The sequence below is a fragment of the Gymnogyps californianus genome, chromosome 8 (genome assembly GCF_018139145.2).
Source record: "Gymnogyps californianus isolate 813 chromosome 8, ASM1813914v2, whole genome shotgun sequence".
NCBI lineage: Eukaryota > Metazoa > Chordata > Aves > Accipitriformes > Cathartidae > Gymnogyps > Gymnogyps californianus.
In genome coordinates this window covers 31,322,352-31,346,312 of record NC_059478.1, presented here as the reverse complement: position 1 = coordinate 31,346,312, position 23,961 = coordinate 31,322,352, and the positions used below count along the sequence as shown (strand labels likewise).

At 46.9% G+C, this 23,961-nt stretch overlaps 1 protein-coding gene across 2 annotated transcripts in view; it reads left to right on the top strand.

Annotated features, from left to right (window-relative positions):
- PLPP3 (phospholipid phosphatase 3) overlaps positions 1-23,961 on the top strand; it is a 46,101-nt gene that overhangs the window by 11,571 nt on the left and 10,569 nt on the right. For both annotated transcript variants that reach the window (XM_050900782.1, XM_050900781.1), the window contains exons 2-4: positions 13,384-13,541; positions 18,273-18,556; positions 19,327-19,384. In XM_050900782.1, the coding sequence (XP_050756739.1) occupies positions 13,384-13,541; positions 18,273-18,556; positions 19,327-19,384 (500 nt within the window). The remainder of the gene's footprint in view (positions 1-13,383; positions 13,542-18,272; positions 18,557-19,326; positions 19,385-23,961) is intronic.

Here is a 23,961-nt window from a genome sequence, read left to right as displayed (position 1 = left end):
CGAGCGGAGCAGGAGTACATGAGCTGGATGCCGCGCGGTGTAAGGTTTCCCAGCACAGCGCGGTTTTGTGTTACAGGCTGGGGAACTGGCTGTAAGCGTTCTCTCTTTTCTTTTTCTTTTTTTTCCCCCCCTCCTTTTATTTCTGTTGGAAACAAAGGGGAGGTTTAGTTTTTGGTTTTGTTGTTTTTTTGGTTTTTTGTTTTTTTTTAATAACGGAAAAATAAAGGTTCCCATCCCCTGCAGGTCTGGCAATGCCTCTCGCTGTTGATGCTGGAGGGGGACCCGTCGGTGTCTCCAACCTGGAGAAACCCTTTGCTGGGTCCCACGCCGGCCTTGCAGGGACATTTTATTTTGCTCAGAAAGCACAACCCTCTCACAGGCTCACTGAGGGCCCTCTGGCAGGAGCCGGTGTTGCTGAGGGGACAGGCACCTCATAAAGAAGGGTCTGCCTCAGATAAGGAGAAGGGGAATGAGATGGATGCTGGGGCACCTTCTTTACAGCAGGAGGGATGCAAAGTGGGGTGTGCGTCCGCCTGGCCCCCTGTTCCCACGGCAGCCTCGTCCCTCGCAGTGGCATCTCTGAGTGCCACCATGCTCTTGAGAAGTGCCAGGAAGAGCCAAGCAGGGAGGAGGTGCTACCAACCATCCCAACCAACCAGTTGGGTTTTTTTTATAGGCACCAGATGGTTTTAATAGAGGAAAGCTGAACTTCTTATGACCCTTCCCCACAGACGTTGTTTGTTGTTTTGTAATTGTGGCCAGGACAAAACCATGTCCCAGAACCTGCAGTGAGTGTGAGAGCTTGTTGCCTGGTGCCTTCTTCTCCCACCCCACCGTGAGCCCCCCCCACTGCCCCCACGTTCCTCTGCCTGCCCTGCCTCCAAATTATCCGGGGGAAGCTGCTGGGCATGAAAGACTTGAGGCTTTCCACCGATCCCTGGTTAAAGAGATTAGCAAGAGTACAAATTGGAGAAAACCGAAACATCTAAAAGCGAAGCACAAGAAAGCAATAAAATGTCAGGCCATGTTTTCCCTTCTAGTTGATTAAAAATTCTCCTGATAAGCAAGAAAGCTTTCATGGCTGGACGAGACCTGTATCGTGTCAAATGCAGTGAAAGGTTTATTAGAAGGATAAAGTGGTGCAAGCATTGGGTTGTGCTCGCAGCCCTTCTGGCGTTGAGTTATCCCCCAGAGCTGAAGGCATTTTGCAATGGTATGGGAGCAAGAAGTGCAATGGAGAAACTGCTTCTCCTATGGAAAGAGGAAAATGTATGGAAATGGGGGTGTCTGGAGGGGAGGGTGGGAGACAGGGGTGTCTGCATGCTGAACAACTGTCAGAAAAATTAACATAGAAACTGGCTGTTGCGGAAGGCTGTATGACAAAGGTAAAGGAAGAAGAGCAAAAGCTATCAAATTACTGCTAATGAGGGTCTCTGAGTGTTATACGTATATCCATAATGCAGCTAAACCCATGATTTTTGAGTGCGTGGTTGTCCTGTGGCTGGTACCTCTGGGAGCAGCGTTACATCCAGGCTGACCATTTCTGTGAATTCCCTCTTGCCACCCCTGTTTACGGTCTTGTTTCTGCCCAGGAGCATCAAACCTCCAGTAAATCTGAAATCATGCCCATCTCGTGCGCCACTTGTTTCATGGTGGCTCTGGGGACAGGAGGCCACCGAGGTGCTGCAGACTGGGGGGAGGAGAAGTTCAGTGGACTCGCCTTGGCTTTTGGAAAGTAGAAGGTCAAGCAGAAGAAGGAAATGAGGGCTAGATCTCCTGCTCTCCATGGGAAAATCAACAGTGGTGGCAAACCAGTGTGCTTGGAGATCTGCTCCAAGTCAGTGCCAAGACACTCCACTGGGCCCATGGTTTCCCCGTAGCTTGAGAAATCTGTTTGGGGATCAAACACAAGACAAGAATGAAAAAGCAGGAAAACAAAAGGCTTGCTTCCGTGCCGTTGTGTTTGACTTCCCAAGGTTTTAATTGCCAAGGGCTGCATTGGCAGCCAGCTGGCTGCAAAGGGATGCAGATCTCGAGTAAGAGATGGGCTTTTTTTTTTTTTTTTTTTTGGTCTGAGGATCTACTAACTGTTATATTTTCCTGCAGGAGATGCAGCTTTGTATATATTTCCTCCCGCAAAGGTGAATTATCATTTTTAGGTACCTGCTTCCTCAGCTTCTCCAGTTGCTGTTAAAGCTCCTGCTGTTACTGTTTTACTACTTACAGGAGTAAGAGGGTGCAAGCAGCAGGAATGGCAAGTATGGAGTGCAAATTATACCTCAATTTTAGAGTTTTTCTCCTTGGAGCAGAAAAGTATGCTTTATACAAAGGGAAAATACAATAAGTGGCTCAACTTGCAAGCCCTTGGCCCATGCACTGAGGGATGCATGTGTCCCTGCAGATGCTGGTGTGCAAAAACACCAGGATCAGGCCCACCAGTGTGCGGCCTGGGAACAGGCTGGACAATCCCAATTTTGCTGCCAAAACCTTACTTGTACAGTAACTTGAAAAGAGGAAAAAAAGGCCAGCTTAAAAAAAAAAAATATAATAATACAGCATGGGATATTTGGCATGCCGGTTGTACAAATCTCGACATTAGCTACCTGTGAATCATCCAGCAGCATGTTAATTGGTACCCCTCAGTAGATGAGGATTTGGCATCAGGTCTGCATGTAATTACAAGCCACACACAGAAGGACACAGGCAGCTAATGAACTCCTGCCAAACTCCAGCTCCGCTTCTGCGGCTTTTGAAGTTCGCTGGTCTTTCAGCGTTTTGTATAGTAAGCACTGAAAGGCATCAAATCACTCCTTTGACAGCGTTTAGAAAGGGTTGGTTTGTTGAATAACCGAGTCCCTCCAAACTCCCATCTGAGAACTAGAGCATCTATAGGCGCCTTTCTCAACGGAGCAGTAAATAGGCTGGAAATAGAGGACACCCCCTAAGAGCTGCTGAGCTCCTGCCTCGCTGACAGGAGCCAGCGGGCTCCGGTTGCCACGATGGGCTGCAAGAAAAGAAACTATTTCCATTTAAAAATCCTTCAAAACAACCCCACCGATGGTATGGGCTTTTTCCCAAGCCTCAAAGTGTTTAAAACGGAGGCTGTGCAAAGTGGGTTGCAGCTTGTCACATGTGTCTGCGGTTGCATCGGTGTTATGAGGGAAGTAGTAAAAGGGTTTTTGGAGGGTTTCTGCCCTGTTGGGAGGGCAAGTTTTCGTGATACTGGATGTGGAAGGTTGTGGTGCTTTTCCGCGGATGCTTTGTCGCTGGCATCGGATTTGAGCCCGAGCCCTTCTCCTCTTTTCACATCTGACGTGACAAAAGGAGTTGTTGTTGAGATAAAAACAATTTCCGTGAAAACCTGCAATTTTCAGGCAAACATACCAGGCGGGTTTCATGGCAGTACCATGGTGAAGAGGAATAATGCAACTTGGCATGAAGCCCTTCAAAAAAAAAAAAAAAAAAGGGGAGAAACAGAAGAGCCTTTGTCAAAATTAACTGCAATAAAGAAAAAGGGACTGCTATTCCCTTGGGCTTCTTTAACCTTTTTTCCCCAATTTATTCACACGTTCCTTGACAGCAGGACACAGCATTGTTACAGGGGGACGGGAAAGGGAAACTGAGAGTTATCCATTTTTTTAGTTTTAAAAAGCATGGTACGTGTTGTGTCCCTTGAGTCACTGTGAATAGAGACTTGGCCATTGCATGCGCTGTTTGGATGTGGCCCGATTTATACCATCCCCTAAGGAAACGGGGCTATGAAATGTCACCTGGCTGCAAAACACAGCCATCACAGGGAGGTTTGGGCCGTGCGTGGGAAAGGGGCTGTGGTGACACTGGGTGTGACGAGAGGGATGTGCCCACCGTGGCTGGCCCTTGTGCCAGCAGAAGAGGGTGGTGAAATTTTCGGTGTTGCCATGACACTGCTGCGGCACCTGGGTTTGCAGAATATGCAGTTTCTTAGGGGGATAAAAAGCACGCAGAAGTCCAAGATGGTGTGCAGCACAGAACCATGCTGTCCCAAAAAATCTCCATTTAGCTTTCGGGGACCCAAATAATTCATAGGGTCTCATCAAAGGACAGATGGGTCAGGGTAAGTAGGTCATCCCGTTCTTGTGAGCAGTGCCGGGTCGGCACCTCTGTCACCGCGGGTGATGGCTTGCCACTGAAGTATCCCATTCCCGGCTGCTTTCCACCAAAGTAACGCAGGCTTCTGCGGGCAGCGAGGTGGCAGCACGGCCAAGGCAGCAGCCGTCGCGCCTCCGCCTTCCCCTGCAAAGTCTCCCCTCCCTGGAGTACAAAGCTATTTTAATTAGGAGCATGATTTATTTTTTTTAATATTACCTGGGTACCAGTGCAGTCTCAGTTATATCATGTATTGTTATGCGTTAGGGTGCCACTCTATGCAGTAACTGCAGTCAAAATACAGAGGAGGGAGAAAAGAGATAATACACCTTTTTAACCTATCGGTGAATAGGCAAAGCCTTATTGAGCTCTGCTCTAGGGACCACTGAGATCAAACCCCCATCGCTTGAAGGGTCTTTGGATCATTTCCACCTATGCTCACGTTTTTTTGCCTTTCAGCACTGTGTACCATGCATTATATCCTGGAAACTCTACCAAATCTTGACTACTGAGGGGGAAAAGTTTCATTTCCAGTTAATCAAGGGAGTTGTGTAATACCATTTTCTCCTGGGGAACTTCCAGAAAAAAGAAAGGAGGAAAGGGAGGGGGGAAAAAAAGGGAGGTATTATATAAAGCAAGTATATTAAGAGGAAATAAATTATGAATTAAAAGTGATTAGTGAACTTTTAAGGAAGAGGTCAGAAGTGCCTTTTGGACTACAAACTTTTTAAGCTTTCAGTGCTTGTATTCGGTTACAGAGTTATAACCCGGCCTTATTTGTGCAGGTGGCTGCTGCTTCAAATCCGAAGAAGGATTTTGCATTTACAATAGGTACATTGACAGAACTGGGTCAGAAAGCTACTCGCAGCAGGCTTCAGCGCTGCGGACGCGGGCTCTGCCGCCTCCTGCACAGGGGCAATTGCTCCCAAAAACGTGCTTAATTACAGCTGCAGTGCCTGGCTGGGATGCTCCGGGAAGGGGGAGAGAAAGCTTGGGAAGTTCAGCAGATGAATTTTCTTTTTTTTTTAGGGACCTGATGTTGACCAGGTGAACTGGCTTTATTTTTGCTTCAAAAGCTTTGCGCCTTTATTGATTTTAAAAATAATTGAGATAATTTTGTTGATTGCATCACATTGGCTGCAGTTTTATATTTCCTCTTGTTCTTGTTAGGGTTCGGTGTGGCTGTGCAAAGAGGAGGAGCCAGGGCTTATATGTGGTGGTGTTTGGGGGCAGTAAGCTGAGATATGGAGCTTCTGCTCGTTATTTTCTGTATTAAACCAACACCAACAGCCTACAAAACTTTCCTCTTGAAAGGAAAGCTGATGTAGTGGAGCCGATTTGCTATTATATGGGGAAATATTAGGGTTCACACAGCCAATGTGTGTCAGTGGGGTGACACAGATGGAGGGGAGCAGCAGTTGTGCTCACCCTTACATCGGTTTGGAAGAAAGCTCCTAGATTTCCCCCAAAGAAATGGGGTGTTGTGCCCCTTTCCCACAGCGCGAGCATTGCCAGGGCCGGGCAGTGGTCCAAGCCCTTCCTCGAAGGCAGAGCCCGGAGGAGTCGTGGTGAGGCCGGGCTCGTTCCAAACCCCGCTGACCGGCAGAGTAAACCGTGTTCGCTTCGTTTGTAATTGAAAACATAATAGTCGCCACAGTCTATTTTTCACACGATCCATTTGCCCTGAGTATTGCAGAGTTCACAGACACGTTTTTAATTTCCCCCCCCCCCCCCTCTATTCAAGCTGGGTCATCCTAGGTCAGACTGTCAGACTTGTCATATCTGCGAGACCTTCCAAAGCGCTTGGAGGTATAGAGGTGCCTCAAAAGATGCTGACACATTGGGGTTTTCACGGCGTATTGCATTTTATTCCTTCCTGTAGACAATGTGAAATGATGGCTTTGTTTCCATAATGTTTGACTGGTGCTGGCTCTGGATTCCTGTTAATAATGTCTTTTTTATTCACCCTCTCCAACTTTTGCGGGTCGGCCAGTCTGGCTTAAATCTGTTTTACCCCACAAATGCAGAATTTTATATGCATCTAGATATTGTGGCTTGGATAAGACCTTTTGTTCTTATTAATGCATTTTTTAGGTATTAAAAATATATGTGCACTTTAATATAAAGCTCTTTTAATACATCACCTCATGCCAAACTCCCAGGAGGAATAACTTAACACACTTCTTAGAATTCCCTTCTCCTCTTTCTTCCTTTGTATGTGGTGTTTACCTCTGGAAATAGGTAACAGGTACTCTCTAAAAGCAGTATTTCACCCAGCAAAACCAATGGCAGCACTCCTGTTCATCTGGAACTCTTGGAGCGTGGCGCTGGCACGTTGTGCTCCAGCTGCATGAGGAAGCATTTCTACCAAGGTTTCGAATCCAGAGGAATTTGCAGTGCGTGAGAATAATTTGACATTTGGTTTAAAGTATCTGTGACCGAGAGCCTTTCTATAATAATATTCTCCCAGGATGGTTGAGTCAATAAACATGCTCCAGGTTGCACAGGGCTGTATTTACTGCAAAGGATGGGTATGTCTCCAGATGATGGGTTTGGGCAGCAGGTAGAGATACCTGTCATTCCTGCCACCACCGCTGGTTCCTTTAGAGGCACTTCTCAAATACCTCTGCAGCTTGGGGTCATCAATGTTATAGGGTTGTCCATATAGAAAATGAATATTCTTGGCTTTCTTCTTGTTTGCTATTGCACTAGCAGGCATGAGAAGGCATTCTGCCCAGCATTCCTGAATAACCAGTTCTTCTTAAAAAATAAACAAACAAAAAACCCCCCCAAAAAGTAAGAACCCAGAAAATATCATCATCTAGGTCAAAACGAACCTGTGTCTGCGCACTAGGAAGCCTCCTGGTCACTGCAGCAGCTGGTGGACCTAAAAATGGTGAGGTTTACATTGTTCCTAATCACTATGATTTGGCTGAAATATAACTAATAATAATAAAGTGGACTGAAATGTCACCCTCTTAATAGGAAGGACACCAGACAGATTGACATAGGTAGGTGTAAAGGTTAGTGTGAGTTACGTGGGAGAACCTACAGCAAGTAGAAAATGAACTAATACCTTGGTTTTTGTGGAAATCAACCCATTGTGTCCTAGGGCTTTTCCAAACAGGTCAAATCAGAGAAATGCAGTATATGCTGATGCTTGTTTATAGGTTCTTTAGTACTTTAAAGCAGGTACCTGTTCTACAGTAAAGTCTAGGGTTTGTTTGTGTGTTTGGAGAATGTTCTATCCTCATGTGTCTGTGTAGCTGAGAGTAGTGGAACTGTAATAGAGTTGAATGGGAATCTGTTTTGCCAACAAAGATATTAGATGTGTTTCCAAAATACAAGCTGATGCACAGAGCAGTCTTCTGGACTGCTGGAAGCAAGGTGAAGAACAATTAAGACTGAGCCGGTAATAAAATAACAGTTGACGGTACTCTGTATTTCTGATGTTAGCCTAGTTGTCTCCTGTGAATATATGGGCCTCAAGCATCCAGATTCAGTCAAAAAGCGTTGGGAAGGAGGCACACCACTGATGCTTTCAAGACCTTTAAGAATCCCAACAGAAGGGCCCAATCCAGTCTGCAGTGGGATCCTTCTTTTGGCTACCACTGGGCTGTGGATCAGGTCCTTTGAGATTATTTTTTGGTTGACCAAGCTCCTACGACTCCTTCAGCCACCCATTTTGTTGGTGCTGGTGCAGAATGAGGCCCTACTGTAATTGGCAGCATATGCCTGATATGTTGGAAATGTGGAAGTACTTCTATTCTTTGCGTTATTAAATTTTATCTGTGTATGTGTGTGTGTGTATATATATAATGTCCACTGGCTTCAAGAGTTGTTCACTCTTGCAGCAGCTGCCAAGGCTGGTCTGCAGTGCTGCAATTCTTCTCTAAAAGCTGGGAAAGCAAACTTCTAAAGCCCTAATAAAAGCCTACCATAGGCTAATCTAGTTTTTATGCATTTTAAAATATATACAAATATTGTAAACTGAATAAGGTTTGTATGTACCCAAGATCAGCCACTAAGTACTTCAAATAGAAAGCCCGTCTCTTATAGGTACCCAAATATTTACAGAGTGTGCCTTGAATAAGGAGTTAGATACCCCACTCAGCCCTGCCAAATTATTTAATGATCTTTTTCACTTATTAAGCTAGGTGTCTAATCTACCGAAACCTTAAAAACACGCCCAGGGCCTGGACACTGGCAAACAAACACATCACAGAGTGCTTGTTAGAAATTACCATTGCTTTGTTGAGATAGCCAGCAACATCCCACTGACCTGCAGGGTTGAAAGAAGAAAGATTTAGTGGGAAAAAACCAACCTTCAAAAAAAAAAAAAAAAAGACCATGATGGTGTTTAATTTAGTGCAAAGGTGAAGGTTGGGCTGGGAAGATGGGTGGGTCGCTGCAGAAACTCCTCTTCCCCTCCTGCTCCCTCCGTGGCTTTTCCCATGGGTGGCCAACGAAAGCTTATCCCCTTTTTTAATTTTTTTTCCCCCATTAAATCTGCACAAGCATTAACTTTTGAAAGACTCCGAGATTCAAAGTGCTATACCCAACACAGAGCCCTTTCTTCTGCCTTTGATTTTATGCACATTTCAAGCTGGTCAGAGAGTACATGGGGGTTTTGCAAGGGTTTTTGTTTAGGGTTGGTGGTGGGGTTTTAGCTTTCATGCTGCCATCCTTCCCAGGATTATTGCCTATTAATTGCCTCTTAATAAAGGTGCTGACCAAAGAAAGGAATATTTTTTCCTTGGTGCTAGATTTCCAAACTTGATTGGCTTTATTAAATGGAAAGACAAATAAATTTAAACCCTGCACTGAAATATCTTAGTATAGGACACCAACGGTTAGAGGTCACCAAGTCACTTGGACTTCCTCCCAACAAAAACAACATCATTTTTCAATGTCCAGCCCCACGGCATCCCGCGGTGCCTCGCACAATTCGTTAGTGTCCACACCCGCTCTGTGCCGCTCGGAACAGGGCTGAGCCCGTTTGGATGGGGCAGGATCAGTCCCCAAGAGATTTTTATTATGCTCATGGTTTGGAGCCCTGTTTGATCTCCTACAGCATAGTTAGATAAAAGCATGTGGTTGGGATTTCCTTGTTCTGTTATTAAAGCAAAAAATCCCCTTTATATAAGGAAAAAACCCCCTTCCTTCACCTTGTGAAGGATGTTACAATTCAGAAGGTAGTCTCAGCTCCATTTACTTTTTTTGCATTGGAATAAGCAAATCCGTTTGTTCTGTGCTTTCGTTGCCTCTGTCTGTGAGATGGGGATAACAGTACTTCTCTGGTTGCACAGCTCTATATGGATGTGCCAGGGTTGCCTCCATGCCTTAGGGTATGGTCCACAGGCTGCTGTGTAATTTCTTAGCATGGAGATACCAGTATTAAGGAGGATGTGAGGCCATTGTATAGTGTTACTAAAGATTTTGCAGTAGGTCTGTCCGTGTAGGTGAGTCGTAGCCACAGACAGAACGGCCAAAGAGGACCATTTTTGGAGAAGAGTGACCATCCCCAAAATCAGTGTAATTTTTTTGCCTGCCGTGTACATCTATCACTCACTTCAATGCAAGTCACCATTCGTTACCATTTTCTGAAATTGTACCTCTTGTGTTCTCAATAGTTTTGTACCGTGGGTAGGGGTGGGAAGTGGTGGAGGTTGAAAACTTAGCACCTTTACGGGGTTCAGCTGTTGAATTTATAGATGCAAATCACTGCAGCCAGGGATGCATAATCTGAATTTCCTGTTAAACACTGAATCGGAGAGGTAGACTGGGGCAGAAGAGGTGATGAGGCCAGATGTACCATCTTCATGGTACAACCCTACACTGCCTGCCTTCCATTTCCAAGGGCGTGTGGGCTGTAGCCCCACTTCTGGATACCTTTGCCTCCGGCAGATCTCCTAGTGTGAATAATGTCTCTGTGGTGTTTTGCTGAGGGATCCCAAAGGCATCTCTCTCCGCATTTAATTTTCTGTCCTCTTCCAGACTTCCCTCTGTAGTGATTTTCTGCAAAACCCATTCTCTGGCTGCCTCTTGGCACTGCTACAGGCTTCTCCGTGCTGGAACACCCTTGCCAAAAAAAATGTGGGTGGTGACCTAGTCATTTAGACAACCCATCCTCCAAGAAATAACCTTGTGAAAGAAGAGCCATCTTGAGCATGATTTACCATTTGCCATGGGCTGGGGTCTTCTCTTCCTTGGGTAATTACAGCTGAAAGAGAAGCCTCTCACACCCAGCCCTCGAAATCAAAGGCATGTTATGTCTTCTAAGTAATATCCGTTCAGCTATGGAGAGTATGTTTATGTTTCTCATGTTAAAAAAGGGGAAGGGAAAAAAAAAAAAAGGGGAATCTGAGGTTACTGTTTTGCTGGAAAAATGTCAAGACTTGATTGGCAATATCCCGCTAAACCACAAGTTTGTAGGAGAGAAAACAAAACCATTGGATTTTCTCAACTATGCCTATGCGCACTTTAAGAAAATGTATACCATATAGGTCAGTTATGCTCTTATTATAGCTGTGGCAAGCGTGCATATAATTGAAACGCGGAAATACTACCCCATGCTGTTCAATGAATGAAGGGAAAACAAATCTTTATTATTCCTGGGTTCACATAATATATAGGAACACTATTGTCTTTTTTTTTTTTTTAAAGCCAGTTTTAGCTTTCAGATGTATTTTATTGTCTGTGGGAACATGTGTTTTACAGACCTGTCATGTGAAAGCTATTAACAAGAGGAACTGGAGAAATAACAATAAGCCACGTAACCGTGGCATGTCTACTCCCTGAGTTCAACTGTTACGCCGCTGCTTCAAGTGCATGTGAAATTGGATCGCGCCGAGCGACGTTAGCTCTTCTCCTGCAATTTTTCATTGGGAAACTTAAGGATTTTTTAAGTGGCCTATTAATATCGGATTGCTGGCATCAGAGGCACGTTTTGGGGCCAAGCTGGCTAGGCATCAAAACGGTTAAATAGTGGAATGAAGATCAACTGGATTCACACGAGATGTCCGATTTTATTTACCAAATCGGAGCTCGGCAGGCGGTTCTGAAACCTTTCCTCGCTGGTTCACACGTGTGGTGGAAACTGTCCTGCTCTGCCAAGCACCGCGGGGCTCAGTGCTTGCAATCAACCCATTTCCAGAGTTTGTAGAGAGGATATGAAAGGGGTCCTGAGCGGTGGCCCTGGCCGCTCTTGGGTGCCTGAGAGGCTTCAGGTCTGTGTGTGGTTGTCCCTGCTCACAGATGATGGAGATTTTCCTTTTTCTTAAGACTGACAAAACCCCCTAATAATCCTGGATTAAGCAAACTTATTAACATATAGGAAAAGGAGCCAAAATGGATTGCGCAAAGTGAAATACAGAAAGTGGTTCACGTGGAGATGGGGAACATTATTTTGATGACACTTTTTAACAACCTGGATGGTACCCTTGCTAATCACATCTGGCAGATCGTGATCACTACAAATATACCGTGGACAAATTTAGGTCAAAACCAACAGAACTTCATTTTTAATTTATTTTTTATTTTTTTAATTTTAGAAGGAAAAACCCTCTGATGTCTTAAACTTCTAGCTGTGTAAACAAACCCACAGATACTTAAGCATGTTAGTGGTCGACAAATATTCCCTAGTGCTTTCTGTAGGATCTGGGCGTGAGACCTGTTGTCTTGGCCCAAGGACAGCTTGAACCGCTGTGCATTTGTTTTCCCCTTACCTGGGTTTCACTCTGCGAGTGGGAGGAGGGTTTCCTGTACCTTGTGGTTTGTGATTTACTCTCAATATGGGTTTCAGGGAATTTGGGGCTTGTTTTGGTGGGGATGTACTGCTCCTCTCGGTGACGGGCTTAATAGCAAAGAAGGATGGGGAAACTGAGGCGAAGGGAAGGAGGGTGCCCTGCCCAAGGTAACATTGTGGCTGGGAAATACCCCAGGGCTCTCCTTCAAGGTTTGAGGCAAGGCTGTATTTCTCTGAAAGACTTAGAAGAATACGGAGTTACAGACATGCAGCAATTTTGAGGAGTCCCCTCCATAGTGTGTGTCCCAAACCATCACACCGTGTTTTTGAGCAGATGTGCTCCATGCCTGGTGCAAAGGTCCAGCTGAGCTGCGCAGACGCAGGTCTCCTGCACAGAGGGTTCACAAACAGTGTTTAAAAACAGATTTCATGTGGCTTTAACGTGATCGAAGGTGAACGGGCTCTGATGGGAGTTCAGCAGCTCTTGTGGATGGGCTGGTCGGGTGTGTGCTCAGCTTCCCCTTGCATGGATGGGTCAAGGATTGGTGTCCCACAGCTGCTGAAAGCACGTAGTCTTATGGCGTTAGGAGGTACAAACACACGTATCCCCTGTAAATACAGAGAGGAGGGAGCCAAGGAGTGCTTCAAAGGCATAAAAGGAATGGGGATGGAGTGTAGCTGGGCTGACCAGGTAGGAGAAGCTGTGCTGATACTCGATCCTCTAGTGTTTGTTTGCACAGCTCTGGGCTGCCCTGCCGTGGGGCGCTCGGCAGAGCATTGGGCCCTCCCCGGAGAAAAGTGCCAGATTTGTTTTCATGGCTTTTTGCAGAGGGATTGCTTTAGGGGTCTGTTCCTGTAAGTTAATATTTGCAATGCACAAGGCTTAACTGAAACCAGGCAGTGCAGACATCCGATAACCATAACAGAGATGCTTTTTCCCTGCAAAAGCAACTCAGAAAAACAAATCCCAATGCTATTCCCTTTGGAAAGATAACAATATGAAAAGAAAAGCATCAGGACCGGTGCTGCGTGGTTTGCAAGGGGTTTTCTAGTTGAGTCTCTCTTTTTTTGGCAAGTTGCTTGTGTTTGCCTGTATTGCTGTTGGGTTTGGTTATTTGGAAGATATATATTGGAAGAGACCTTAAAGACCATCTAGTTCCAGACCCCCTGCCATGGGCAGGGACACCTTCCACTAGACCAGGTTGCTCAAAGCCCCATCCCACCTGGCCTTGAACGCTTCCAGGGATGGGGCATCCACAACTTCTCTGGGCAGCCTGTTCCAGTGCCTCACCACCCTCACAGTGAAGAATTTCTTCCTAATATCTAATCTAAACCTACCCTCTTTCAGTTTAAAACCGTTACCCCTCGTCCTATCACTACACTCCCTGATAAAGAGTCCCTCCCCATCTTTCCTGTAGGCCCCCTTTAAGTACTGGAAGGCCGCTACAAGGTCTCCCCAGAGCCTTCTCTTCTCCAGGCTAAACAACCTTATTGTCTTCCCCTCTTTCTAGCCGGGTTGCCCTTCCTCATCATTGAGACGAGCACAATCCAGCCCTACCAGCGGGGCTTCTACTGCGACGATGACAGCATCAGGTACCCGCTGAAGACGATGGAGACGATCAATGACGCAGTGCTGTGTGCTGCGGGCATCCTCATCGCCATCCTCGCTGTAAGTACCACCTCCGAAACCTCCTCTCCTGTCCCTTGGGCATCCCCAATGGCTTTTTGTCACCTCTTTAGCCGATGGCACCAACGTTCTGTTGGCGTTGGGTGTTTAATGCAGTCTTGCTGGTGTGTCCACACTATCTACCGAGGTGCACATCTCCTCTGCAATTATTTGACTTCCGTGTAAGCGTGGAGCAGTAAACATTTGCAAATTAAAGCTTGTAATGGGAGGAATGAGATTACTCTTGAAACCTGTAAACAGGCCCAAAGCTGTTTGGGCAAGTCTGTGAGCTCCACAAGAGCTTTTTTACCCTCCAGTAGAAGCAAAAAGACTTGAGTGTCAGTAAGGACTTGGCATGGTTTGTCCCTATTCAAATAACTCTTGGTATTTGCCTGTTTTATGAGGTTTAAAAAAAAAAAGAAAGGGTACATCTTTTCAGCTAACCAGTGCCTGGAAAAGTTTCACAGGTTAGTATTAGATTTTTAAGAGATTGTATATTACAGCCATTTAAAAAAGACAATTAAAACCTTCCAGGGGGAGCATATTCCCAGAGTCCTCACTGTAAAAAGTAGTTAATGCACCACCTTCCCAATGCCGCCTCATTTCTCTTTTCCTGCCAGCTTTCCTAGAGCTGTGCTAGGAAACGATTGCACGGTGAGAGCTTTATGTGTCAGCCAAAAAGCTGAATTCAGCCCATGGAGCTGAGCCTCCTTATGCCAGCATCTATCTGGTGCTGGGGCAGAAGGCAAGAGCTGTCTCCTGGTTGTTGGTTAAATGCTTCTGGCTGAAGATGAAATTCCCCTATGAAAAGTACCTACGTTTTCCTTCTCACCTGCCACCACACAGCTCAGGTGCTTTCCCAGAGACGCTGCCTTCCTCTTGGTCCTTCAGCTGGGAGGGATGGAGACGGAGAGGTCGGGAGCACTTGTTCCCCTCCCACCTTTCATCTTTCCTCATAGGAGCGATGTCACGCACAATAGGTATTTTAGCATGGCACGGTGCCTGCTTTGGTAATACCCCGTCCTCAGCCTTGCTGCTTCGTGCCATGAATATCTCCATCATTCCCTGACCACATATACTCACTTAGCAAAGTAGCTCCCCAAAACTGCCTTGTTCCTATGCCCCCTCCCTCCTCAGAACAAGACCAAAAGGTGCCAGACCCCCAATTCTATAAACACAGCAGAATTTTACCCTGCAGGTGAATTACCCCCGAGTGTGGAAAAGCCATAAAAACAAAATGAAAAAGCCTCTCATTTTCGCATTACTGCCGGAGCTATCGGCACACCGGCTCCATGCGGAGTGTGCTTCTGATCAGTAATGAGGCGGTGGCAAATACAGGAGTTGGAACAGAAACTGGAAACATAATCAGCTGCCTATGTGATCCATCAACTTTCTAACACGAAATAGCAGGTCAATTAAAAGAGAAAGAAAATCCCCAAAGAATTAGATGTTTCTGCCCTGGTTTCACTGTGCCCACAACAAATGTAACTTAATAAGGTAAATTCAAAAGCTCGGTTATTTGCTGTTGAGTGATACAAATGGCTAACGAGGAATTGAAGCAACAGATTTCTTTGCTGTGGCAGCGTGCTTGGAAAATTCAAGTCAGCCTGACCTCTTTTTTCAGATGTAACCCAGATACCAGAATTACTGTAGCATAATAGGAATTCCTTCCAAATCCACAAAGCACTGACTCCGCTCCTTTCGCTCACAACGTTTGTCTTCGGAAGGCAGGACAGCGGTTATGAGGACTTCCAGGGAGCTGGCGTTTCGAATGGCGCAGCCAAAATTTCACGCCCTTGCTTTACGTGGCGTCATGGGCAGTCTAGCCCCGGGGTAAAAGGTCCAGGTCATGTTTTAAATGGCTCAAGGACACCCAGAGTGCTCGTTAAGTAAACGGCAGAGACGAAGACCTTTGCTTCGATCAGGATGTGAGAGGATATGCATTTGGTTTTAATACCTATATATTTACTGACTTCAGGCAAATTTCCATGCAGATGACCCTGGAGAGGCTTGTGCTCCTGGGCTGTGCGCTCTCACATCTCTCCTGACTGCTCTTCTTGCTGGAAGATGGTTAATTTGATTGGCACAGAAGCATGTTGGTGATCCCTGGGATGGCCAGGGGAAGGTGACATTTTCCTCTTCCTCAGCCTTGTATGGGTACCGCTGCTGTGGTGCCCCATGTCCCCATACCTGATAGGTCTTGAAAGCCTCTGAAAAATACCTAAGAAAATTAATTTCCTAGATGATCTAAGTTACACAGCCGGATTAGCTGGTTGTTTTACAGTTGAAGGTGATACACTTCAATGTGATTAGACACAGAGAACGTTACACCAGAGACATAAGTGATTAGAAAAGCTCTAAAAGTAATTACAGGCTAATTGGATTGCTGGTGATACCTTATAGTAATGATAAAATGGGCACAACAACCAAAAGTCTGCAAAAGGCGTTCACAGACAGAAAAGTTTGATATTGGCTTCTCTCTCGTGACCATCTTTCTTAAATGTGTGTGACAGTCCCCTGGGAGCTGTGCCCATCACGTAGGTATGGCATACGTCCAATGCGGATGGCTCGCCAGAAGTGCAAGGCATAAGAAGAGCTTAATATCTTTAAGACTTGTTTTCTTTTCAGGATGTCCTTTCAGTTTGTGCACATCTGTGCTGCATTAGTTTTTCACTGTCCTGCTTTATCTGGGACGGCACTGCCAAAAAAACAAGTTTACCCAATTTTTAGCTTCTCATTAAGGTTGAGCCATGACTTTAACTAAGCAGGGAGGGTTCATGCCTGCCCAGCAGCATGTTAGCGAGGGAATGAAGTCTCCAATTTACAATCTGCTACATGTGTGCAATTACCCAGACCACCAACGGTGAGAGAAAATATTAATCCCCAGACTTTTGTTGGTCCCTGTTTAAAATGGTCACATGCCTTTCCCAGGCCAAGAGCTTCAGGTTTACGTGGATCTGTTTGTGAGTTTGGAGTAGTGGCACATCTGCCAGTATCAGATGTCATCCTTAATTGGTCTCGTCTCCCCTCTGCAAAAGCCATGACTTTTGAGCCTCGTAGCTCCCCTATTTGTGAATTTAGGCTTTCGGGAGGCTGGAGGCAGTGGCCGTGCCCTCATGCAGGAGCATCCGTGTCCATCCAGGACACCTTGGAGTTGCCTCCTGCCAGAGGAACAGGAGATGCTCCAAATTCCCTCTGCAGTTCTCATGCCAGTCAATTTCCTGGCTGCCAGCTTGTGCTGGAAAGTGGTCCAAAATGGAGCTAAACCATGGTCTTTGGAGTCTGTGAGGATTAAAATGACGCTGAAGCTGGTTAGCTGCAGCTCCCCAGACAGCTCTTTGTCACAACCGGATTTCCAAGAGTAAATCTCAGTGGTGACATGTTAGCCCCAAATGATGGTGCAGACACCCAAACTATTTCTGTGCATGGTAGCAGAGCGCTCTGGCTTGGCCTTATTTTTTATTATTATAGTTGTATCTCTCTCTGATAAAGCCTGCTTAGCTGCATTTTCAGCTGCCTTAGGTCAACCTTAGTTTTTTCAAGCCAAGGTACGAGTGAGTTCAAACAATGATACAGCTTCATCTCCTCTTAGTCTAATTGCCATACTTTTCCAGTTTATTAGTTTCCAAAGGTTGTGCCAAGCTTTTAAAAAAGGTAGGCAGGGGAGCCTTGTCTCCTGCACACTGCTGGCAGGCTGCCATGCCGGGAGGAATATTGCTGGCTGCTCCAGAAAGGGATTAACATGAAGGCATTTTTCCTGACAGTTAATTTTACATATCACAGTCCTCGTGACTAGAGAGGGGCAGGGACGAGGGGGCGGCCGAAAAAAAAAAAAAGGCACCTCGATTTATTACTCAGGTATAAAAACATTTAAAGTAATGAATAAAATCCTAAAGCTGTAAATCTGGAGCTCAAAACCTAGGTGTGTAATGTGACGGAGAAAAATTTAAGCTTTTGCCTCTTTGGGAGAGGTGAGGCATTTGGACTTCATTTCACAGCCTGATTTTCATTAACCTGCCTTTTAAGAGTCGGGATTATGAGAAGCCAGGTCCTCTGCTCCCTGACAGTGATTTATGGTGGTACTGTCAGACCCCAGCACCCCCGTCACAAGAAATACGTAATTTGCTGCCCTGCAACGGCAAGACCTCTTGAAAAGCCCAGAAATAGCTGGCGTTTATGGAGGCTTTGAGCAGCTCGAATTGGGTCTGGTGGTAGCAAATTTTGGGCCAGAATCTGAACAGTTTGCGGCTTTCTGAGTCTTCCTCTGTTGTGTTCATGGTTTTCAGAGAGGAAGATAAGCAGGTTGTTCGTTTGTTTTCCTCCAAGATCAGTTTGATACGAGGGTAATGGATCTGGCCTCTCCTTCCCAAACACACACTGATTCTTTATCTGGTCGTCGTTCAATTTTTTTTTTCCACTACACTGGTATAGATCTGGGGCACTATTTCACTTCTGTAAAGATATGCCAACGTGCTAAACCAAAATCTAGCTTTTTGTCTTTCTTTTTTTTTCCATAAACAACATTTTGAGCACTGCAATCTCTTCTTGAGAGGGAAGAGGAGGAGGACGGGGAGACGCTGGGCATGGGCTCTCCTTCCTCACTGTGGAAGCAGATTCCTGGTTCGAGATGCTCAGAGCATGAAGAGCTGTCTTAGTTCTGGATTTGCCACCCATCACTGGTTTTGCACAGCATCTTTCCTGCTCTCTAACCTCTCTGTTGCGTTTCCCCCACAGATTATAACGGGAGAGCTCTACCGCATCCACTACCTGAAGGAGAAGACGCGCTCCTTTATCCAGAACCCCTACGTGGCAGCGCTCTACAAGCAGGTGGGCTGCTTCGTTTTCGGCTGTGCCATCAGCCAGTCCTTCACAGACATTGCTAAAGTGTCCGTTGGGCGCTTGCGGCCGCATTTCGTGGAAGTTTGCGATTTGGATTTCTCCACCATCAACTGCGCTAAGGGAGTTTACATCCAAAACTACACCTGCAGGGGAAGCGACAGCAAGGTCCAGGAAGCCAGGTGAGAGCCCGGAGCATCAAAGTGATGGGTTGCTGCTACCAAAATGGTGTCTCATGCTAAATATGTCTCGGGGTTTCTCTGCCAGCGATAGATGATTCAAACGCTGCTTTCTCTGCGAAGGCTGTAACTCCGTCTGCCAGCGACAGGCAGTTTCCCTTGGGAATTGCGGGACTCGGCTGAATAATATTTCTTTTCCTTTCTCTTTACTCCTACACTATTGTTTCCGCGAGTGGTTGCTCGATGTGGGAATTCACCGTAACAGCTGAGCTCATGGTGAGCAGCTCAAGCTGTCCCATGCGGCGGAGCAGAGGACTTCTCCTGCAAGGAGGCTCCACGCAGGCAGGGCTGCCTCCGCCTCCCCTTCAGGCTCTCTATCAAATCCATCAGATGCTCAATTTTGACATTTCCAGGGACGCGTTTCACAGGCTGCAATTAAGCAACCGGAGAAGTTGCTCGCTTCTTATTTCTTTACAGTTTCCTGGTTATTTGAGGCGAGACGATGAGTTATCGGGCTATCCTGGAAATAACTGCTGTCCCATGAGTAGACCAGGAAGGGACGAACAATGCGAGCATCCTGTCCATCCGTTCGCTTTCTGCCTCGCGAGCGAGCGGGGCGGATAATGGCGGTTTTATAACCCAAAAGATTGGGGGTTGTGGGTCCCTCTGCTTTGGCACCCTCTTGGTAGCAGCAGGCAAGTCACCATATTACATGTAAAATTATAATCCGAAGATTATAGTGGCTGGTTCTTAGCACCTGCTTTGTTTTGCAGGAAATCCTTCTTCTCCGGGCACGCGTCCTTCTCCCTCTACACCATGCTGTATTTGGTGGTAAGTAACCTCAGCCTTGCTTGAGATTGAGCTGATTTATCCCCTGTCCCTCTTTCCCGAGGCACTCACCCACGTTCGGTAGCAATAACAGCACGATGAGCATCGGAGATAGAGGGTCGGTTCAAAAAAAGAGCCTGAACAAGCCAGTTGTGAAAAGATCCACTCAGCCCCTGTGGTGTTATTTGGGATGGAGACTCCTGGGGTGATAGCTGAGCTGTGCAGCTTTGGGATTTAGCCAAGGCTGCAATTAAATCTGAATCCTTCTAAACCTGTGGACGACCTGTGCAATTTTGTTCACCCCACGTTGTGGTTTCCACTGGGGAGAGTTTGGGGTGAGCCAAAACGTTGCATCGATGGAGGGGGAAGATGTGCCGTCACGGCTCTGTCCGGGGCGTGAAGACTGGTTCCCAAATGTGCCAGCAGAGCAGGTGGAGCAACCTCTGCCCGCCCGGATCCGGAGCGGAGGGCTGGGACTTGTTTTTCTTTGTCACTGAGAAATGGCTCTACCCTTCCTGTGCCGGGGCTGGGGCCGGGGCGGCTGCCAAGGTGCTTCCTGCCGGGGCTGTGGGAGGCACGCTGCCCGTGCCCCCCGCGGGGCCGGACCCGCAAGCAGCACTTTGGGAGTATCTGGGTAGTGATTTGTGTTTGGTTTTCTTTAGTTTTAATTATTTTTTTTTAAAAACGGGAAAAAGGTTTTGGATTCCTTTCAAGATTTGTGTCCCCCTCCCCTGTAAGCTCAGACTAGCAAGCAAAGAAACAGCATGGCCCTGATAAAAACATTAGACATGATCTTTTATCTATGAGCAGTGCTTCCCCCCCATCCCTCTACTTTACCCTCTGAAAAGATAAGTGACCACTGCTCCCTCCTGCCTTTTCAGCCCTGGATCCCTGCTCCCTGTGACCAATTCCTGTAATTTAATTACTAAGCTTTCCAGGCTGTTGGGGGTGGCGTATTAAATTCTTTCCTCGTTTTTCCCCTTTTTTTTTTTTGTTCTTGGAAAACTTTTGAATTTCTTCAGTTAACATTTTGGCCGTTTCCTCCCAGCCGTGTTACAACGCAGAGCCACCCCCGTAATGCTTCGCAGGAGGCTCAGCCCTCTGCCGCTGCCATCACAAAACTTTCCGAGCTAAGTTTGGAAACCATCACTCACACCAGCATTTATTTATTTCTGAGAAGATCTGCGGGCAGTCAGATAAGTCAGCCTCAAGATGCTTTCGAGCCTGGCATCTGGAAACAGCGAGGACTGCCAGTCCCTATTAAGTCGGTGGTGGTTTCTCTCCAAATACTCAGCAAGATTTGGGTTGTCCTTCCAGGTATTTTTTTAGGAGATGCTGCTCCGAGGCCTTTTTGGAAGCCAAGCCTGATGCTTTACCTTTTGCACAGGATCATGCCCTGCAGCATCCTTCAGGGTAGGGGACAAAGTCGGGGGGTTGTGCCCAGCTGGGCAAGTGCTCACCCCCTCCCTGCGTTTCCACCCCACTCACTTCGGCAGTGGCTGCCCAAAGTCGCCAGGGCTTGACCCTGTTGCCACAGGGTGCCGGGCAGACTATGTTGCTTTGCCAGTTTTTTCCATGTTTTTCTGAAAATCCAGCAGTTATGGAGCAGGTGAGAAACAAACAGGGGGCTGGTGGCAGGGGGTGCACTGGAGACCCCAAAACTGCAGTATGCATGCAGCATTCCCATGGAATACGTGGAAAACCTGCCTGGCTCATTTTCCAGCGCTGCTTTGCACCAATGCCTGCTGCCTGATTTTCTTTTTAACTTTGCAGCAGGCTTCAAAAGTGGCATTCAGCTCCGGCGTAACGCTTTGGAGCAGAAAGCTGCCTCTGATCGATCTTTGCTGCCCTTCCCTGTCCCCATATGAGAGCACTTAAGGTATCAGCGCTCAGCAGCCTCTGCCCCTCTCCCTCCCGATCCGGGACAACAGGCTGCTCCACTTATCCCTCTCCATGGAGGGGTTTTGACACCCAATCCCTTAAGAATGATTTTAATTTTTGCCTTGTCACAAAACTGGGATAAGGTTGGTAGCTGGCTCTGTCTGACCAGCTGCTCAGTTGCCTTGTGCCTTAAAAAGTCAGGGGAAAAATTACACCAAGTGTTAGGTCATAAACTGAAGGGAGAAAAAGGCAACTTGAGACAAGACAGTGTGATGCAGTGCATATCAGAGGTGAGGAAATGATGATCTTAAGGGTCTTTTCCAACCTAAATGATTCTATGATTCTAACTTGTCTAGCAGCACCCTGCTCTCCATCACTCCAGCTCCCTGGCCACCACCAGAGCCTGAATGAGAAATCTCATAGAAAAAGGGAGGCAGAAAATCTGTCATGTTGGAGAGGCTGATAATATCAAAAAATAATTTAAAAAAAAAAAAGAAAATGAGGTTATAATAACCAAGAGGGATTTTGTTTAATGCAAAATAAACCCCGCTGTCTTGCCCAGCTCAATGAAGGAATAGGGTTTTGAAAGCCCGGTTAGAAATGTGGCATCCACCATGCCAGCGCCTGCAGGAGGTGGGTTTGATGGATTTAATCAAGGAATCATCTCAATCAAAACAAAACGGTTGTTCTCCGGTTGCTGGGAAGCGAGGGCTGTGCGGCAGCAGGTTGCTGCTGGTGCTTTGGGTACCAGGAGTTTGCCGGGAGCCTTTGCAGAACGGGGGTACTTGTGGGGCTGAGCATGTGCTGTAGAGGCTTGGCTGATCAGCCGCGTCCTGAGCGCATTCCCTATTGAACAATACTTCATATTTCAAGGATAAGTCACTTCCCGTCTTTCCTGGCATTCGCTGGCTTCGCTCTTAGAGCCCATTCTGAATTATAATGTTTTCAAGTTTTCCTCACCTGATGGAGACGGGTGCCAGAAGGCTTTAGTTGGTCTATTAAAAGATACCTGGATTCCCACGCATCCCACGGGGCTTCGCCTGCGCATGGGGCTGGATTTGCCCAGGTATTTGGTGGCCAGTGGATGGGTGACCACAGCTTCCCCATCACCCGGCTCAGCAGCAGTGCCCTGAGGTATCCATCAAGGAGAAGCAGTGTAGCCACGGGCTCCCAGTAGGAAAATGCAGATAGATGCCAAGCCCTGGAGGGCTTTGGGGGAAAAGTCCCAGGGAAAGGCGCTTGCAACACAGTAAAATCTCCTGGGATTTAATTCTAAACACTGAGATTTCAGGGCTAAGTTTCTCGCAGCCTTCTTGTCACCAAGAATACCCAATTAACATCAGGCCTTTGTATAAAAAATTTAAAAGGGGAAATTACGCTTGGGTAATCCTCTTTGTCTTAATTTTCCTTGCTTTGTTACTCTTTGGCTGAGAGCGAGCCCGTAATACATATTTATAGCAGGCTGAGGAAAGAGGAGGTATGTAACAGCTTATTCCACGCAGCCCTCTGGACCTGACCCAGAGCTCTTGGTTTTGTTTCACTGGACGTGGGGAGTCTTTGCAGAGAGCGAGGGGGGCTTTCTAATCCCCTCAAGCACGTGAGACCATAATGCTGGTTGGTGTTTTTTTTTTTTTTACAGTATGAAGTTGCCTGAAACCACACAGAGGGTGCAGAAAAACTAAATTAATATCAGAAAGGCTAAATTAATATCCCTCAGCAATGTTGGCTGATTCTGGATAAAAGGGGAGTAAAACGGCAGCTTGCATATTTAATGTGCGTTGGTAGATGAGGTTGAAGACCTCAGATCAGAATGGGCTTTAGTGTGTTCTACTCATTTATATGAAAAATCAGAGGTGTTGCTGGTTTTGTGTATCTGGGTGAGCGTGAAGCTTTGCACTGGGGTTTCCTGCTGAAGGGTGGAGGAGGTCCCAACGCCCTCGTGCTGCTGAGCGATGATGTGCCCGTGTGAAGGAAACTCCGTGGTGGTTGTGGACTTGGAGTTAAGTTTAGCGGTGACCTAAGTAAGCGAATAAACTGCAATTACATCAGAAGCCAGGGCCGAGGTGTGAACTGCGTTGCTGAGCTGATGGGGATATTCCCGATGGGGTGGGAGGATGCTGTACGCTCAGCAAAGGCAGGGAAGAGGCAAACAACACATCCCTTTGGGGTTGGGAGGTCCTTGCCCTTCTCCTGTACTTGTCCCCTGGCCATCTTGGTCCTAAAAGATGGTCCAAATTCTGCAGTTCCCCTTCGTCCAGCTGGCTTTGCCCAGCCAGGGCAGTGCGTTACGCCGGGATGAGTTTAGGTTTGAGGGGTTTTGGCCCCATACCGCTTCGGGTACCGCTCTGTTTGCAGATGGGGCTGGAAATGGAGGTAACTTCAGGTCAGACAGTCAGAAACAAAACCAGCCATTTCCCAGAAGGAAACCTTAGCTGTGACTAAGGGACGTGGTTGATGGAGTTCAGCCTTGCAGTGGGGAGAGTGTGAACGGGATGGGATTTCTGGGTGGCAGAAAGCCGTGGGAGGCTGGAGGTGATGCTTTTAGCCCATGTCCCCTGCCAGCTCCTCCTCAATGGGTTTGCTCGGGGGTTGCGTGTGGCTGTGGGCTGTCCCCACCAGCACTGTGGAAGTCCCCTGGCAGAAGAAGAGCGATGTGACGTCCTTCAAGCCATCTGCTTTGTGGTAACTCAGCCTCTGCC